This window comes from Eulemur rufifrons, chromosome 24 (assembly GCF_041146395.1).
Source record: "Eulemur rufifrons isolate Redbay chromosome 24, OSU_ERuf_1, whole genome shotgun sequence".
In the NCBI taxonomy this organism is placed as follows: Eukaryota; Metazoa; Chordata; class Mammalia; order Primates; family Lemuridae; genus Eulemur; species Eulemur rufifrons.
Genome location: NC_091006.1, coordinates 15,013,975 through 15,031,940, shown reverse-complemented (window position 1 = coordinate 15,031,940; position 17,966 = coordinate 15,013,975). Strand labels below are relative to the sequence as shown.

The 17,966-nt window shown below is 53.3% G+C and overlaps 1 protein-coding gene across 1 annotated transcript; it reads right to left on the bottom strand.

Moving 5' to 3' along the window:
* Positions 1-301: 301 nt before the first annotated feature.
* PTPRH (protein tyrosine phosphatase receptor type H) lies at positions 302-16,592 on the bottom strand. The gene is made up of 18 exons (XM_069456938.1): positions 16,542-16,592; positions 15,351-15,384; positions 14,873-15,139; positions 13,931-14,197; positions 12,643-12,909; positions 12,014-12,283; positions 11,224-11,523; positions 10,611-10,877; positions 8,584-8,662; positions 8,423-8,470; positions 4,210-4,300; positions 3,668-3,758; positions 3,311-3,387; positions 3,072-3,206; positions 2,629-2,751; positions 2,385-2,545; positions 563-698; positions 302-445 (listed from the first exon to the last, which is right to left on the bottom strand). Exons 1-18 carry the CDS (start codon positions 16,590-16,592, stop codon positions 302-304), a joined length of 2,808 nt encoding a protein of 935 aa, XP_069313039.1.
* Between the last annotated feature and the right edge of the window lie 1,374 nt (positions 16,593-17,966).

The following is a 17,966-nucleotide window of genomic DNA, read 5'->3' as shown; positions in this document are numbered from 1 at the left end:
GCCTGATTCTTGCTGCATCCCTCTCCCCCAGCTTCCTTCTCCCTCAAAGAACAGGAAAATCCAAGCTACCACCCTTCTCCTACAGCAGCTCTCCCTTCTCCAGACCCCCAGCTCCCACAGGATTCATGAGTGGAAGCAGACCCCTCTCCCCTGGAGAAACCGGAGTTCAGGCTCCCAGCACCCTCCTCCCATAGGGCCCAGGAGTCTGGGACCCCAGTCCTCCACTCCTCCAGAAATCTGGGCTCCTGTGGGGACCCAGAGCTTGAGTGCAGCTGGGCTGCCTGCTCAGCCTTCTCATAGCTTATGCCTCCACCTCCTGGACCTGGATGGCGGCCATGTTCTCGTAGACGAGGTTTGCTGTGTTCTCATACATCACTTCCTCTAGGTCTGAGTCTGACTGTTGGAGGAACCGCAGGATGCACTGGTGCAGGAATACGTACTGGGCCTGGGGAGGAGGCATGGAGAATGAGCGGCACCCTCCCCAAGCCTGGGCTGCTCTGAGCTGCAGGGTCCCACATCCTGCCCCCCACCTTCACCCTGTGTCCCTCAGGGGCTCCATCACCTCTGTCTGCACCATCCACGGCCGACTTTCTCTCATCTTCCTCACAAAGCTGAAGGGCCCTACGAGGCCTTCACACTCCAGCTGCCGAAGCAGGACATCCAGGGCAATGAGGGTGCCAGTGCGGCCCACGCCAGCACTAGTGGGACAAGGAGAGAGGGTCAGACCAAGGGGCTGGGTGGAGTCTGGAGCCCTGGCTGATTAGAGGGTCTGCTTTTGGAGTAATGACAACAACTATGTCTAGAGATCTTTGTGTCCATCAGACCCTGTTCTAAGTGTCTTATGTGCCTTTTTCACTCCTCTCAAGTCTAAGAAGTAAGATCTATTAATATTAGCACACCCATTTTACAGATGGGGAAATGAAGGCTGAGTAAAGTGAAGTCTCACATCCCAGGTTACTTAGCTGATAAGTGACAGAGTTGGGGTTCAAACACAGGAAGATGAACCCCTGAGGTAACAATTTTTAAATTCCTTTAAACATAAAATTAACCATTTTATTTATTTTTTTAGAGACAGGGTCTCACTCTGTCACCCATGCTGGAGTGCAGTGGTGCAGTCATAGCTCACTGTGATCTCAAACTCCTGGACTCAAGAGATCCTTCCACCTCAGCCTCCAAAATAGGTATGACTACAGTCATGGCACACTGCTCCTGGATGAATTTTTTTTTTAGACAGAGTCTCCCTCTGTCACCCAGCTAGAGTGCACTGGTATCATCTTAAGCCACTTCAACCTCAAATCCCTGGCCTCAAACAATCCTCCCTCCTCAGCCTCCCAAAGTGCTAGGATTACAGATGTGAGCCACCGTGCTTGGCCCAATTCTTAAAAAGTTTTTTGTAGAGACAGGGTGTGGCTATGTTGCCCAGGCTGGTCACGAACTTTTGACCTGAAGCAATATTCCAGCCTGGGCCTCTCAAGGTGCTGGGATTACAGGCATGAGCCACTACACCTGGCCAAAAATGAACCATTTTAATATGAAGAATCCAGTGACATTTAGCAGTCACAATGTTGTGCCACCACCGCCTCTGTCTACTTGTAGAACACTCTGATCACCTCAAAACGAGGCCCCATCCCCATTAAGCAGTCACTCCCCATTTCCCCCTCTCCCTTCAACCCCTGGAAACCACTAATCTGTTTCTGTCTCGGTTGATTTACCTCTTCTGGATAGTTCATATTAATGGAATCATGTAATGATATCAGCTCAACTCTGAAATGGGGAGGGGCGGTGGCTCCCGCCTGTCATCCCAGCCCCTTGGGAGGTCAAGGCGGGGAAACTTGCTTGAGGCCACTCGTTTGAGACCAGCCTGGGCAACATGGTGGGACCCTGTCTCTACCCAAAAACAAATAAATAAGTAAAATGGGGAGGAAACTCTTGTCATGCGGGTTGTCCCGAGGATGAGCGAGATGGTGGCTGTTCAATGTTCCACGATGTCCGCTAGCATTGAAACCAGAGCCCTAGTTTCAGAGGCAGTCACCCTGGACAGAGCAAGCTCCCTTCCTCATCCCCCGAGTGTTTGCATTTACGTGAAACCTGACCTAAGGGGCTTCAGCCTAAATATCAGGAGAGCAGTTGATGGGTGCAGCCCAGCAATTGAGCACCAGGGGGCGTATTTCAAATGTTTCAAACTGGCTGCGTCCTGCTCCTGCTCCCCCTCCTCCTCTTCCTCATTCATACCTTCTCTTCCTTTCCCCTTTCATCTTTCGTTCCCGTCTTTTCATCCTTATCTTCCTTCTCTCCCACCCCCTCTACAAGCCCCCCGGGACCATCTAACAACACCACTATCTGATCCCGAGGTTCTCCCCGGGGAAGGGGGTTCCGGCCCCCACCTGCAATGCACAATAGGCGGGCCTCCCTCCACCGCCTGGTCCAGCCACCACCGGAGCATCTTCCAGAAGGCCAGCAAGGGGTCTGGGGAGTGGGGGACACCGTGATCCGGCCAGGCCAGGTAGTGGAACTGACGCACAGATAGGGTCTTCTGCTCCTCCACCTGGATGGGGCGAGGGAGAGCACGTGGGTTCCGGAGATGGCAGATGTGCGTGGGGAGGGCTGTGGGGGTGGTGAGGGACTTACCTGCAAGACCTGTAGATCCCGCACTGCCCAGGTCTCTGTCACCTCCTCACCCACCAGGGTCACCTGCAGGTGCCCATAGGTGCAGGGCTGATCGTCCAGAGGCCAATAATGCTCACACTTCACCTGGGGGAGGATGGGGGTCAGAAAACAGAAGGCGCCTCTGCCTTGTGGCTCTCCTATTCAAATCTTCCCTGCCCTGGCAGGACCCACGGGCCCCTGGTGTAGATCCAAGAGGACCCCTCCACCCCAAGGTTAGTGGGATCCCCTTCACGCCTCATGTGTGGAGCAGCAGATGGCCTCAGGGTGGGAGGGGCCACACTGAAGATGGTTGCAGTCACACTGGAGCAACCAGTGCGGTCTCCACCGGGTCTCCACTGGACCAGTGCCCGGGGCAGGGCCATGGGTTGGAGCTCAGAGGTCAGCACCCAAGACTCTCCTCTCACCCGGCCAGACTCCATGCAGTTGGTCAGCATGACCAGGGTATGGCTCTGCTGTTCCCACACCAGGCGCCAGAAGTCGCCCACGGTGTTCGGCAGGGGGCCCTGGGCTGCAATGAACTCCAAGGGGCTGTGGAGACCCTGGGTGAGGAAAGCAGACATGTCAAGGGGGCCTGTGGATGGTCCCTCTGGCCCTTACATCTCCAGGCTCGCCGAGCACCCTCCGCTCCCAACCACAACCTTACAGGCATGAAGCTGGCGTTGATGTAGTCAGAGCCTGGTTCCCCACGGAGGGGATTCAGGGACACCCGGGACCAGTCATCTAGAAGAGGCCAGCGAGAGCGACACAGAGAGACCAGTGAGAGATAGAGAGGCAGAGACAAGTCGGAGACCCAGGGACAGAGGTCGTGCTGAGATGCAGACAGACACTGGGAGCCATGCAGGGACTGAGAGGGGCTGAGGGATCTCGGCTGGGGGAGGCAGGAAGACTCAAGGGACTCACGGGGAAACGAGTCTCTCACAGGGGGCCAGGGAAGGGGACGGGGTTGGGGTGTGGACCAGGTCGGGGCCGAGGACGAAGGCAGCGGGAGCCGGAGACTCACAGGGCAGCACGTTTCTGTAGCGGTTCTTGGCGTGGTTCTCTGGAGCTGAGGCCACGATCTGAGAGTGGCCGTGGCCCTCCAGGGCCAATTGCTGGGAGTGGAGGCAGAGGGGGCTCATGGTGCTGGGTTTTCTCTACCTCTCCTGGAGGAGACCCCCAGAACCGCCCTTGCCTTCTCTAGCATCACCCCTTGTTTATCCCTTGCACCCTGGGATTCTATAGCACCCAGAAAAACAGAACATAGGTGTGCCACCCACCCTGGGGGCATCTGGGAGGATTTAGGGAGCCATGGGGACTTCTTCACGTAGGTGAGAGAGGTGTGGGGAAAACAGACCCTCGCCAGGGTAGAGGGGGGTTACTTTAGCACTGACCCATCATTATTTTAAGATTTCAAGGAGCTGAAAAATAACCACGCCTGAGAATTTCTGCACCATGGAACAAGACATGCGTTGCTGCTTTTGCTTAAACCCAAAGGGTGCGGGAAGGTCTAGGGTGGGGTCTGGGCCACGCGCAGCTGAGCTCAGCCCCTCCATCCCCACCCACCTGGTACTCCTCTGCAAAGCCCCAATTGCCGTCCCTCTTGTTCCTCCTGACGTGCTCAGCGAAGTCCTTGGCCAGGATGTCCCCTGGGAAGCTGTGGGGTGAGGGGGAGAGGAGAAAAGATTTTAACCTTTAATCCTGTGCTCTTGGGATAAAAGAAAAGGTGTTTTTGATCTATCTGTGCCACTCCTGGGTATATGCCCAGAAGAAACGAGAGCGAGGACTGGAAGAAGTATTTGCACACCCGTATTCGCAGCGACATTATTCATAATGGCCCAAAGGTGGAGCAACCTAAGCATCCACGATGGATGAAAGGAAAACAAAACGTGGTCTCCACGTACAATGGAATAGCACTCAGCCTTAAAAAGGAAGGAAATTCTGACACCTGCTACAACACGGATGAACCTTGAGGACATTATGCTAAGTGAAATAAGCCAGTCACAAAAAGATGATTACTGCATGACTCCACTCACATGAGGTCCCTGGAGTAGTCAGATTCAGAGAGACAGAGAGTGGAACGGTGGGTGCCGGGCTGGGGGCAGGGGAATGGGGGGCTGTTGTTTAGTGGGTGCAGAGTTTCAGTTCTGCAACATGAAAAGAGTTCTGGAGGTGGGCGGGGGTGATGGTTGCACAATACTCGATGCTGCAGAGCTGTACGCTTAAAAATGGTTAAAATGGTAAATTTGATGTTTTTTTTTTCCTTGAGACAGAGTCTCACTCTGTCACCTGGGCTAGAGTGCCGTGGCATCATCCTAGCTCACTGCAACCTCAAACTCCTGGGCTCAAGCGATCCTCCTGCCTCAGCCTCCCGAGTAGCTGAGACTACAGGCATGTGCCACCATGCCCAGTTAATTTTTTCTATATATTCTTAGTTGTCCAGTTAATTTCTTTCTATTTTTAGTAGAGACAGGGTCTTGCTCTTGCTCAGGCTGGTATTGAACTCCTGAGCTCCAATGATCCACCCGCCTCGGCCTCCCAGAGTGCTAGGATTACAGGTGTGAGCCACAGGAGATGGATTACAGGCATGAGCCACCACACTTGGCCGATAAATTTTATATTATGTGTATTTTATCACAATTATATTTTTTAAAAAAGTTTTTAGGCCGGGCGTGGTGGCTCACGCCTGTAATCCTAGCACTCTGGGAGGCCGAGGTGGGCGGATCGTTTGAGCTCAGGAGTTCGAGACCAGCCTGAGCAAGAGCGAGACCCCATCTCTACAAAAAATAGAAAGAAATGATCTGGACAGCTAAAATTATATATATAGAAAAAAAAATTAGCCGGGCATGGTGGCGCATGCCTGTAGTCCCAGCTACTCCGGAGGCTGAGGCAGAAGGATTGCTTGAGCCCGGGAGTTTGAGGTTGCTGTGAGCTAGGCTGACGCCACGGCACTCTAGCCCAGGGAACACAGCGAGACTCTGTCTCAAAAAAAAAAAAAAAAAAAAAAAAGTTTTTAAAAGGAAAAGGTGTTTCTTCTCCCATTTGGGGCCACTCCCTTCTGGGCTCCGAGTCCACATCCCTCCCACCTTCTCAGGGGTTCCAGTGGCCTTTCTTCCCTCCCTTCTCTATCGATACCTTCTCCTTTCCCCCTTTAGCTTGTAAATGTGCTGATCTCTCTTCTGTATTTTTTTTTTTTTAAAAAGTCCTTAGACCTCATATAGCTGCAGCTCTTTCTCACTTTCCCCCCCAAAATGCTGTCCCAACCCAGTTTCGAGGCTGACCCGAAAGGCTGGTCAGTTCCCCTTCTTGAGGGGCCGGTTGAATCCACACCCCAACCCCCACCCCCCCACTGGGCTCTCCCACTGGGGGCTACTGTCCACCTGTCAGCCTCACACCAGGACCACGTGCCAGACAACCTGGCATCTCCCTGTGCCCCAGAGCCCGTGAAATTATTCAAACCAGCCAACCCTAAGCCCATTGCCCCTGCCTCACCCGTTCCCTCCCAAGGAAACCACACAAAGGGCTCCCACCCACAGTTCTCCCTCTCTCTCTCTGCCTCCTGGCCAGCCCTGGTGCTTCCTGGGCGACCCCTCGTGTTGGGACCTGTGAGTATAAAAAGCTTTTTTCAGTGGCAGTCATCTCTCCATCTGTCAGCCTTGCCATACCTAAATGATAAGAAAACCTATGAAGCCTGTAATCCTAGCACTCTGGGAGGCCGAGGCGGGGGGATCATTGGAGCTCAGGGGTTCAAGACCAGCCTGAGCAAGAGCGAGACCCCCTTCTCTACTAAAAAAAAAAAAATAGATATTAGGTGGACAACTAAAAATATATTTATATAAAAATTAACCAGGCATGGTGGCACATGCCTGTAGTCCCAGCTACTCGGGAGGCTGAGGCAGGAGGATTGCTAGAGTCCAGGAGTTTGAGGTTGCTGTGAGTGAGGCTGACACCACGGCACTCCACCCCGGGCAACAGAGTGAGACTCTGTCTCAAAAAAAAAAAAAAACCTATGAAGACACCCCTTTATATTCAAACTTCTCATGTGGGCCAGTTTTCTCCCCTTCCTTTCACCATGTCTCTATGATCTGTAGTCTATCCCCTCCCCTCGGGGAACATCTTTGCCCAAAGTCATCACTGGCCTCCCCATTTAGACGGTCACATCTCAGTCCACGCCCTGCTTGACGGCCCAGCAGCACCTAGCAGCCCCGGCTGTGCCTTCCTGGTCTTCCCAGCTCTGCCCTCTCCCTGAACACCCTCTCCTGGTTTGGCCCCCACCTCGCCGGCTGCTGCCTGTCCACCGCCTGGGAGGGCTTCTCGTCCTCTGTCCATCCTGAAAGGTAAGCGTTCCCCAGAGTCCAACCCCAAGCCTGTTTTCTCGCCGGACACACACTTCTTACAGGGTTTTGTCCACTCCTGTGGTTTCACTTTCCATGTATACCTATTGTGATCTCCAAATCTCTCCCTCTAATTCCTCCTTGTGGCTCTCCTGAGCTTCATAGCTATTTCCTACCTAACTCCTGGACGTGTCCACCTGGATGGCCTAGAGGGCTCTCACGCCAGGACACCCAGGAACACGTATTGGGGGTTGCTGGTCACAAAGTGCCCAATATGTAGACAGGGCCAGACTTCAAATAGAATCAATGCAGCAACACTAGTCAGGCATCATGGCTCATGCCTGTAGTCCCAGCTATTCGGGAGGCTGAGGCAGGACGATCTCTTGAGCCCAGAAGTTCGAGGCTAGAGAGAGCTATGATGAGGCCAATGCACTCTACCCTGGGTGACAGAGCAAGATTCTATTTCTAAATAAAATAAAATAAAATAAATAAGCAAAATACATCTAGATTCTGACCACCTGTTACCATCTTCTGGTCTAAGATGTAATCATCTCTTGTCTGGGTTATTAAAAATCTCTTCCTCATTCCCCCACTTCTGCCTTTGCTTCTTAAACATGTTAGATTGTGTCAATCATTGGTCTATCCAAAAGCTCCCATCTCAAAATAAACCAAAGTCCTTACCTTCATCTACGAGGTTCTATCTGATCTGGTCCCCACCTGCTACCTCTCTGACCTCATTTCTGACCACCCTTCCCCACATTCACGCTGCTCAGTCTCAGACATGCACAATACCATCTAAGTCTCCAGGCGTGCTACTGCCTCCGGGCCTTTGCACTTGCTGGCCCCTCTGCCTGGAATGCCTTTCTCCGGGCATGGGCATGGCCCTTTCTCCGCCTTCCTTTAGGTCTGTACTCAATGACTTCCTCTTAGTCATCTTCTTAGCAAGGCTTTTCCTGGACACCCTATCTAAAATCTCCTCTAATTTTAACACCCAAGCTAAAATACTTCTCTGCTTTGCTTATCCCCTCCTCTTGCTCTGTCTCTAAGTGTGTATCATATTCTTTATTTTCTTGTTTGTTAATGTCTTCTTGTGCTAGAATATAAACTCCATGAGGGCAAGAATCATGGTTTAAGTTACTGTTTCTTTGGTACCCAGAGCAGTGCCTGATACATAGTAGGTGCTCAGTTAGCATTTGTTGAATGATTGAGTGAATGAATGTCCTGGAGCTGAGACAGAATTGAATTCAAAGTCCCTGCCCCAGGCTGCCCAGGGAGCAAGTCACAGTGAAAGGCGCATGGTCCCTGCTGCTGAGGGCATTAGTCCCTCCTGAGACTTATGTGGGTGGATTCACTGATCCGCCCTCTGACCCCTCCAGTGGCCAGCAAACACCCTGACTTGACCAAACAGTGATTCTTCCAGTTGCTCCCCCAAACCGTCCGCTCACCTGAGTACCGGATCATTGGGGGGTGCTTTCTCTTGGCTCCTCCTATTCCTGGGGAAAGGACATGGGGACGAAAGGCTCAGGGAGCGAGGCCGGAACCAGCGATCCTCCTCCTCCTGCTCCCGCCCCCACCTCCAGCAAGTCAGTCCCACGCTGAGTCTCACCTCCTCTTCAGGAAGAACACCAGCAGGCCCACCAGGAGGAGAAACAGGAGGACGCCCACGATGGCTCCAGCAATGACGCCTGCAGGGAGAAGGCATTGGGAGCCTCAGCCCAGGTCTCGTCTACCGATCTCCCACCTCTGTCCTCGCCCGGCACTGGGATCAGAGCCTACAGGGTAGATGCTGAGGCTCGGGAGGGGAAGGGCGAACCCTCTGGCTAAAGCTTCAGCCTCCACTCAGCCTTCCCTCTTCCTCCCTCACTTCCCAGGAACCTGGTCCAAATACACTTGACCCTTGAACAACACAGGCTTAAACTGCACAGGTCCGCTCATACATGGACTGCTTCCTCCTCTGCCACACCTGAGACAGCAAGACTGAGCCTTCCTCTTCCTCCTCCCCCTCAGCCTACTCAACATGAAGATGATGAGGATGAAGGCCTTTATGGTGATCCACTTCCCCTTAATGAATGGTAGATATATTTTCTCTTCCTTATGATCTTCTTAATAACACTTTTTTCCTCTAGCTCAATTTATTATAAGAATGCAGTATATATTATACTACATATATATACAAAATGTGTGTTATTTCGCTGTTTATGTTATTGGTAAAGCTTCTAGTCAACAGTAGGTTATTAGCAGTTAACTTTTTGGGTTTTCTTAATTTATTTTTTTTTATTTTTTTATTTTTTTTGAGATAGAGTGTTGCTCTGTCACCCTGGGTAGAGTGCAGTGGCATCACCTTAGCTCACAGCAACCTCAAACTCCTGGGCTCAAGCAACCCTTCTGTCTCAGCCTCCGGAATAGCTGGGACAACAGGCATGCACCACTGTGCCCAGCTAATTTTTCTATTTTTAGTAGAGACGGGGTCTTGCTCTTGCTCAGGCTAGTCTCGAACTCCTGAGCTCAAGCAATCCTCCTGCCTGGGCCTCCCAGAGTGCTAGGATTACAGGTGTGAGCCACCATGCCTGGCCAGCAGTTAAGTTTTTGGAGAGTCAAAAGTTATACGCAGATTTTTGACTATGTGTGGGGGGCTGTTGTTCAAGGGTCAGCTGTACATCATATGCTCAGGTGAACTCTCCCCTTCCTTGGCCTAGAGCAGTGGTTCTCAACAAGGGTGATGTTGTCCCTAAGGGGACACTGGACAATGTCTGGAGACATTTTTGGTTACTACAACTTGTGGATGGGGGAGCTACTGGCATCTACTGGGTGGAGGCCAGGGATGCTGCTCGATACCTCTCTGTGTACAGTACAGCCCCCCCATGACAAAGAAGGACATAGCCCCAAATGTCTATATTGAGGAAACACATTGCTGGTTAAGAAACCACTGCCTGAGCAGGGCGTGGTGGCTCACGCCTGTAATCCTAGCACTCTGGGAGGCCGAGGCAGGAGAATCTCTCAAAGTCAAGAGTTCGAGACCAGCCTGAGCAAGATCGAGACTCCATCTCTACTAAAAACAGAAAAAACTAGCCAGGCATGGTGGTGTGTGCCTGTAATCCCAGCTACTCGGGAGGCTGAGGCAGAAGGATTGCTTGAGCCCAGGAGTTTGAGGTTGCAGTGAGCTACACTGACGCCATGGCTCTCTAGCCTGGGTAACAGAATGAGACTCTGTCTCAAAAAAAAAAAAAAAAATTATGCTCAGTGAAAGTGGCCATTCACAAAGGACCACATAATGTATGATTACACCTTTATGAAATACGCAAGATAGGCAAATCTTTATAAGTGGAAAGTAAATTAGAGATTTCTCAGGGTTAGGGGCCAAGAAATGGGGGAATCAAGGGGCTGATGGCTAAGGGGAGTGAGTTTTCTCTTTGGAGTATTGAAAATATCCTAAAATTGATAGTGGCGATGGTTGTGCAACACTGTGAATATACTAAAAGTCGTGGAGTTGTAACTTTCAGTGGGTGAATTGTATGTTATGAGAACTGTATCTCAATAAAGCTGTTTTAAAGGAAACAGGAACAAAAGACAAATAAACAAAAGAATCCCGTGGATTCCCTTGTCAGGGCCTGAGGGCCCCCACGGGCTGCTCACCTGCACTCTCCGTGTGGCAGGTCACCGGGGCAGACTGGGCCCTCATTCCGTCCCACACGGTGGTGATGGTGGCTGTGTAGGACCGTGCCGGCCCGAGACCCGACACAGGCACGCCCTGTCCACATGCAGACCTGTCCTGGGAGACCTGCTGATTGCCCACTTCCAACTCGAAGGCCTCGTAGCCCCCCGAGGGGCAGGACCAGGTCAGGATGACCCCATAGCCCCCGGAGGTGCTGGCGCAGGATATGATGGTGACCGAGTCTGGGGCTGGGTGAAGGGAAGTAGAAGAGTCAGTAGGAGCCGTCCAAGAGGGCTTCCCACCACCCTCCACCCACCACCAGCACTTGGCATGCCAGTCCTCTGGGACAAGCCAGCCCTTCCTCCCCCAGACCAAAATACCTCACCTTCCCCCACTTTCCATTCTCCTCAAATTAACACAAATAGGTCCTTGAAAACTATGACTCCCATGAGCCCTTAGGCTCTCCATAGTGCTGCAGCTTATGAGTTCCCAGCCCCACGGCCTGATGGGATTTTTAGTCCATTCATCTCCCATGGCCCTCCAGGTCTGACCTACGCCCAGGCCACCAGGTAAAGGAAGGGTGGGACATCTCACCTGTGGACGCCTGGAGGCTTTGTATGGAACTGGCGACATCATTCCTCACTGCCCACACGTTGAAGTTGTACAGAGTCCCAGGTTCAAGGTCCTCCACCTCGTACCAAGTCTCATTGGTGCTGGAGGTCTGGTTGGCCCAATCTCCTTGGGGGCTTTGCTCCCCCTGGGTGTTTCCCTCGCTGGCCCACTGGACCCAGTATATGTAGCGCTGAGAGTTGGGGTCTGCGGGGGCCTTCCACCACAGGGTGACTGAGTTGTTGGTCTGAGTTCTTTTCTGCAGATCTGTGACCCCACTGGGAGCTGAGAAGTGAGGGTAGAGGCCTGAAGGCAGATATCCTCAAAGACCCTCCTACCTGAGCCTGCTCACCTGCCCCTCACAGCAAAGCTGGGATGCCCATTATCCATGGCTTTGGAAGAGCGAACCGCAGAAAAGAGCCTAGAAACCCAAGCACTGTAGGGACCAGGATCGCCCTGGGTCCTGCCTGTCACCTTTTGGTTCCCAGCGGACATGAGTCCCTGAAACTACAACTCCCATGAGGCCTTGGACTCTCCATCAATGAAACTATAACTCCCAAAAATCCCATTTCCCAAAGGCAGAAAAGAGACCCCATAGTTTGGAAAGCCCTGGTTGCAGAGGAACGATGCTCCCTGAAGCAGGACCTACAAGTTCAAGCTCCAGCGAGGTTGGATAGGGTCAATGGGCACCCATCATCACCCAAGAAGCTCCCAAAGGCCCTTCCTCTTTTTCCTTGCCCCATCCCAATAGGTCCAGAACCAGACTGTCTCTCACCGGTTGCTACAGTAAGGGTCGTGGTATAGCCTCTGACTTCATTCCTCTCTGCCCAGATGGTGAGGTTGTACAGGCTCCCAGGGTTCAGTTCCTTTAGGGTGATTCCAGTGTCTGAGGTGTTTTGGGTCATAGATTCAGTAGTGTCCTCCTCGACCCATGAGACCCAGTAGGTGTAGACAAAATCATCTGGGCCCTCGGGAGCTGTCCAGTTCAAGGTGATGGAGCTGTTGGTCTGGTTTTGCACACTGAGACTAGTCACTGGGTTGGGGACTGGTGGAAGGAGAAGAGAGTCAAGATTTCCATGTTCCCCAGTCCCCAAGAGTCCAGAATACAGTGAAATACCTTGTCCATGTACAGCCCAGCGTGTTAAGAAACACTTCCCAGCAATGGGACCGCGAATGGCCTGGGCTCTTGCAGCCCCATGCCCAGCGGCAGGAGAAATCTGAATAGGTTCTCTGCTTCTGCAGGGCAAAGCCAGTCCCAGGTGCGGCTACGTCTCTCCTGTGGACTCAGGTAAGGGATTGTCCTGGCTCAGTGAAGCTGGGGAGACTATGGATTAAAGGGCCAAAGCATCTTTGCCAGTTCTTAACCTCTCACCAGAACAGAGTGTAGGCATCGAGGCCTCTCACCTGTGGAGATGCTGAGACTCTGCCCGGAGTCAAGCACTCCATTCTTCTCCACCCACACCCAGCATTCATATAAGGATCCGGGTTCAAGTCCGTCCACTGTGACCCTGGTGTCTGTTATGTTTCGGGTCTCACTTCTGCCACCTTCTCCAGTGCACTGGACCCGGTAAGTGTAGTTCTGCGTGTCGGGGCCCTCGGGGACCTCCCAGCTCAGGGAGATGGAGCTGTTGGTCTGAGCCTCCACTGTCAAGTTCCTCACTGAATTGGGAGCTGAGAAATTAGGAAGAAGATCCAAATTGAACAGGGGTACAGAAAAGAGAGGGGGCATGCAGTGGGCATTTTTGGTCATCACAGTTCCCAGTTCTCCCTCAAGTGCTGGTCCCAGTGGATGTAGGGCGTGTGGCTTAGACCAGTGCTTCTCAAACTCGAATGTGCATACATGTCACTAGGAATCTTGTCAAAATGCAGGTTCTGAGTCCGTAGGTCTGGGATGAGACTGGGATTCTGCACTTCCAATCAGCTCTAGAGGGCCACCGATGCTTCCCACACATGGACCATACCTTCAGTAGCCAGGGGCTGGGCCAGAGCTTTCCAACTGAACTTCTGCCATGATGGAAATGCTCTCCCACCTTCCAACATGGTAGGTACAACACCAGTGGAGGATGGAGGGGGGATTGGGAGCCCCTCATTAAGGTACATGAGATATACAACGGAATTTGCAATGCTATGCAATTTGGGTGGACTTAAATTTAAGTAGCCACATGTGACTAGTGGCTACCATATTGGACAACAATGGTGTAGAACAGGAGAGTTACCCAAGTCAGGGTGAGGGAACTGATGGTCTGAGCTTCCATCCTGAAGACAATGGAATACTTTGGAATTAGGAAAAGAGTCAGAGGGTCAGAGTGTCCACATGCCATAGCACATAATCCCTTAGAGCTCAGGCAGCATGCCTTGGTCCCTATACATCCCTGGTCACTAAGAAAAACACACCTTAGTACTATGGTCGAGAAAGCACCCCCCCAGACCCTAACTCAGAGGCAGGAGGGCCTGTGGACACCGTTTTCTTATCTCCTGAACCAAGATATCCCTGGGATATGGCTAGTCTCTCCTGCAGATTGCTGCAGGTCTGGCCCAGTGAGTCAGTCCTAAGGACATTTCTCCCACTGTGCCCAGAGCGGAGGCCAGAGGAATTGACACCTTCTCTCATAGGTTCTCAGCCATGCCCTACCACCTTCTTCATGAAGAGCAAAAGGGAACAGAACAGGGAGCGGATGTAGGTGCTTCTCACCTGTGGCCGCCACGATGGTCAGCTTGGAGCCAGGTACTCCATTCTTCTCCGCCCACACAGAAAATTCATACAAGGTCGCCGACGTAAGTCCACCCACTGTGTCACTGGTACTTGTCATGTTGCGGGTCTCATTTTTGCCACCATCTCCAGTGCACTGGACCCAGTAGATGTAGTTCTGCGTGTCTGGGCCCTCGGGGACCTCCCAGCTCAGGGAGATAGAGCTGTTGGTTTGAGCCTCCACTGTCAGGTTTCTGACTGTGTTGGGAGCTGAAAATCGAGACGGGAAGAGAAATCGGCTATAGGTTTTGGTCCTGAAATTTTTCAGCCCTTCCTTAACCACTGGGCCCAGCAGGGGCAGGCAGGATGGCCCAGACCTGTGCCCTCCACTGTGGCAGCCACAAATTCCACGTGACCTTTGAGCTCTCATGATGTGGGTCGTGGGAACTGAAATTGTGCTATAAGTGCATGATGCACGCTGAGTTTTGCAGAATTAATATGAAATTAAGAATGTCAACTATGCTGTTGATCCTTTTTTATATTAATTACATGTCAAAATGATAATAAATTGGATCTACTGGGCTACTGAAAATATCTCATGATAATTAATTTCACCCGTTTCTTTTTGCTACCTTGATGTGACTGATTGATAGAATATTGAAATTTGTATGAGGTTTTCATTATATTTCACTGGATGAGCTGCCAAGTTCTCCTGTCAGTTGTCACCCACCCCCTTCCGCCTCCCCATCCTTATTTTTTTAGAGACAGGGTCTCGCTCTGTCACCCAGGCTGGAGTGCAGGGCCATCATCATAGCTCACTGCAGCCTTGAACTTGGATGCTCAAGCGATCCCCCTGCATCTGCCTCCCAACGTGCTGGGATTGCAGGAGTGAGCCGCTACGTCCAGCCCCACCTCCCTTTAAGAAAGTTTAAAGCTGCTTCTCACCCGTGGAGGTATTGAGATACTCCACGGCGCTAGGGACTCCATCCATTTCCACCCATACAGAAAATGCATACGAAGACCCAGGTTCAAGTCCGTCCACTGTGATCCTGGTGTCTGTTGTGTTTTGGGTCTCATTTCTGCCACCTTCTCCAGTCCACTGGACCTGGTAGGTGTAGTTCTGCGTGTCGAGGCCCTCGGGGACCTCCCAGCTCAGGGAGATGGAGCTGTTGGTCCGAGCCTCCACTGTCAGGTTCCTCACTGGGTTGGGAGCTGAGAATTGGGAAGGAGGGTCCGGTGTAAACAAGGGGGCAGATCAGAACTGTCCCTCACGCTGCCCTGAGCTCTTGCCCCAAATCTAGAAACAACAGCTCTCATAGACCCTGACACAACCACCAGACCCCCAGAGGGATCCCCCTACAGAGGCTCACGGGCGCTGAGGTCCCACCTGAGTGGGCAATGGATTGGGGCAGGGGTCACTCACCAGTTGCCTTGGCCCCTGTCCAGCTGCACAGGCCCTGGTAAGACCCAGAAAAGAAGGAATCAGCCTCTGAGCCTCAACTCCCTTGACCAGAGTGACACTGGGGCTGGGTGGGGCAGTCACTCTGACAGCTTCTGTCCCGCCCCCCTGAGTCAGCCCTGCAGGAGGAGAGGAGGGAGACAGTGGCGCTGGGCTGTGACAAAGGTCACCCCAGTGTCCCTGGTTCCTGGGGGAGGAGGACAGGGAGAGGTCAGGGGCGGAGCTCCAGGGACCCAGCAGTTGGGTTTGGCTCTAACCGATAAGGCCCAGAGATAAACTTAATGGTTTCGTTTCCCAAAAATACAGCCTTGGAAAAACTGGGGTCTGGGAGCAAGCAGCAGACTGGGAAGAGAGAAAAAGACTGAGGCTGGGGACCCCTGGGTGTGAGGGAGGAGGGGCTGAGGGGACCCCTGGGTGTGAGGGAGGAGGGGCTGGGGGTATCCCTGGGTCTGAGGGAGGAGGGGCTGGGGGGACCCTTGGGTCTGAGGGAGGAGGGGCTGGGGATATCCCTGGGTCTGAGGGAGGAGGGGCTGGGGGGTCCCCTGGGTGTGAGGGAGGAGGGGCTGGGGGGACCCTTGGGTATGAGGGAGGAGGGGCTGGGGGTACCCCTGGGTCTGAGGGAGGAGGGGCTGGGGGGACCCCTGGGTCTGAGGGAGGAGGGGCTGGGGGGACCCTTGGGTGTGAGGGAGGAAGGGCTGGGGGGACCCCTGGGTCTGAGGGAGGAGGGGCTGGGGGGTCCCCTGGGTCTGAGGGAGGAGGGGCTGGGGGGTCCCCTGGGTCTGAGGGAGGAGGGGCTGGGGGGTCCCCTGGGTCTGAGGGAGGAGGGGCTGGGGGGTCCCTTGGGTGTGAGGGAGGAGGGGCTGGGGGGGCCCCTGGGTCTGAGGGAGGAGGGGCTGGGGTCCTGGGTGTTCCAAAGCAGAGCTTGTCTTGCCTGAAGTCAGCGTCTGCTCTCAGCAGACACGTTGTTTCCTAAGAGCACAGATGGAGGTGTGAGACTGCCCCACAGCCTCTGCCAAACCAGAAGCCTCCTGCTTCTCGGGGAATCACCAGCCCTACGGCCTCAGGACCCCAGCTCCCTCACCCTAAGACTGAGGCGTCCTGCTCCGAGTCCATGCCTCCCTTAGGCCCCGACTCTGGCCCTGGGTGGGCACTTACCAGCAGCACCAGGCTCCCCCAGGCCCCGAGGCCCCCGCCAGCCCTGGCCATGTCTCCAGACACTGCCGAGGGACCCAGGAGTCCCAGGCCTGGTCCTTCCACCTGCTGGACTTTAAACCCAAGAATTTCCCCTTTCCCAGCCCACTGGTGAGGCCAGAGGGCAGGGCGGGAAGGGGAGGAGGAGGAAGTGGAGGCTTCAAGCGTGAGAGCCCAGCTCCCAGCCCTGCCCCGGCCCTCACCTTCCTTCCTCACCTCTGCTTCTTGCCCTGCTTCTTGACACTGGAGACTCCTCTGATCTCGTTCCAGCCCTGCTTGACTCCTCGGCCCCCAGCCCACCCCACTTTGTCCCACGAGAGCTCCCTCTGCCTCACCCAGTAGGTCCCCACCTCCCGGCCTTTGCAGACTCTGTCTCCTGCCAGGTGCCCATGCCTGCCTTCTCCCAGAGCCTCCTGCTCCTCCTCCACTAGGATTCCTCCCAGATGTCCCCCCCCCCCCCCCCCGCCCCGGCTGCGTCAGAGGCCTTCTTAGCCCCGTCAGGCCCCTGTGCTGTGTCTGTCCCTGTGGCACACAGCAGACTGTATTTGCATATCCACCTTGCCACGTTCTACCTGGGACCTTGACCAAGTGACTTAAATTCACAGTGAATCAGATCCCTCATCTGTAAAGAATGGGCACAGCTCCTTGTAAACGTGCTGCAAGGAGTGGGTGAGTCGGTATGTAAAACGTCAGAGGATGATGCCCGGCCCATTTTAAACACTCAATAAATCTTAGTCATGTTTTTTGGTTCATCCTGGACTTTCAGCAGGGGCCTGGCGCTAGGACTTTTCAGGGTGTTTTTGTTGCCTTACTGATTACACACGCCCCCAGGCTGCCTTAACTTAACAGATACTATGGAAGTTAAGAATACAGATCCCAGCTGGGCACAGTGGCTCACTCCTGTAATCTCAGCACTCTGGGAGGCTGAGACAGGGGGATCGCTTGAGGCCAGGAGTTCAAGACTAGCCTGAGCAAGAAAGAGCAAGACCCTATCTCTACAAAAGATAGAAAAATTAGCTGGGCATCATGGTGGGTGCCTGTAGTCCCAGCTACTGGGGAGGCTGAGGGAGGAGGATTGCTTGAGCCCAGGAGTTTGAGGTTGCTGTGAGCTAGGCTGACACCACAGCACTCTAGCCTGGGCAACAGAGTGAGACTCTGTCTCAAAAAAGAATACACTGCCTGTGTTTTGGTTCTTACTTATGTGATCTTGAGCAATTCATTCAACCTCTCTATATCTCTGTCTCTTTGTTTTATAAAATGGACTTCAAATACTATCTACCTCAGATACAAAGCAGCTACCTGCTTCTGGCCAGTTCTGGAAACATAGATATCTCCAGGTCCCCAACTGGAAAAAACGTTGCCCCTTGGTCAGGTCAGTGGAGTCTGATA

Coding starts and splice junctions, on each gene's coding strand:
- PTPRH (XM_069456938.1), bottom strand. CDS start 16,592: ATGGCCAGGGCTGGCGGGGGCCTCGGGGCCTGGGGGAGCCTGGTGCTG. Junction 15,140..15,350: donor GACAGGGGCCAAGGCAACTG/GTGAGTGACCCC, acceptor CCCAATTCTCAG/CTCCCAACCCAGTGAGGAAC. Junction 4,301..8,422: donor CCCAATGATCCGGTACTCAG/GTGAGCGGACGG, acceptor CTCACCCCACAG/CTTCCCAGGGGACATCCTGG.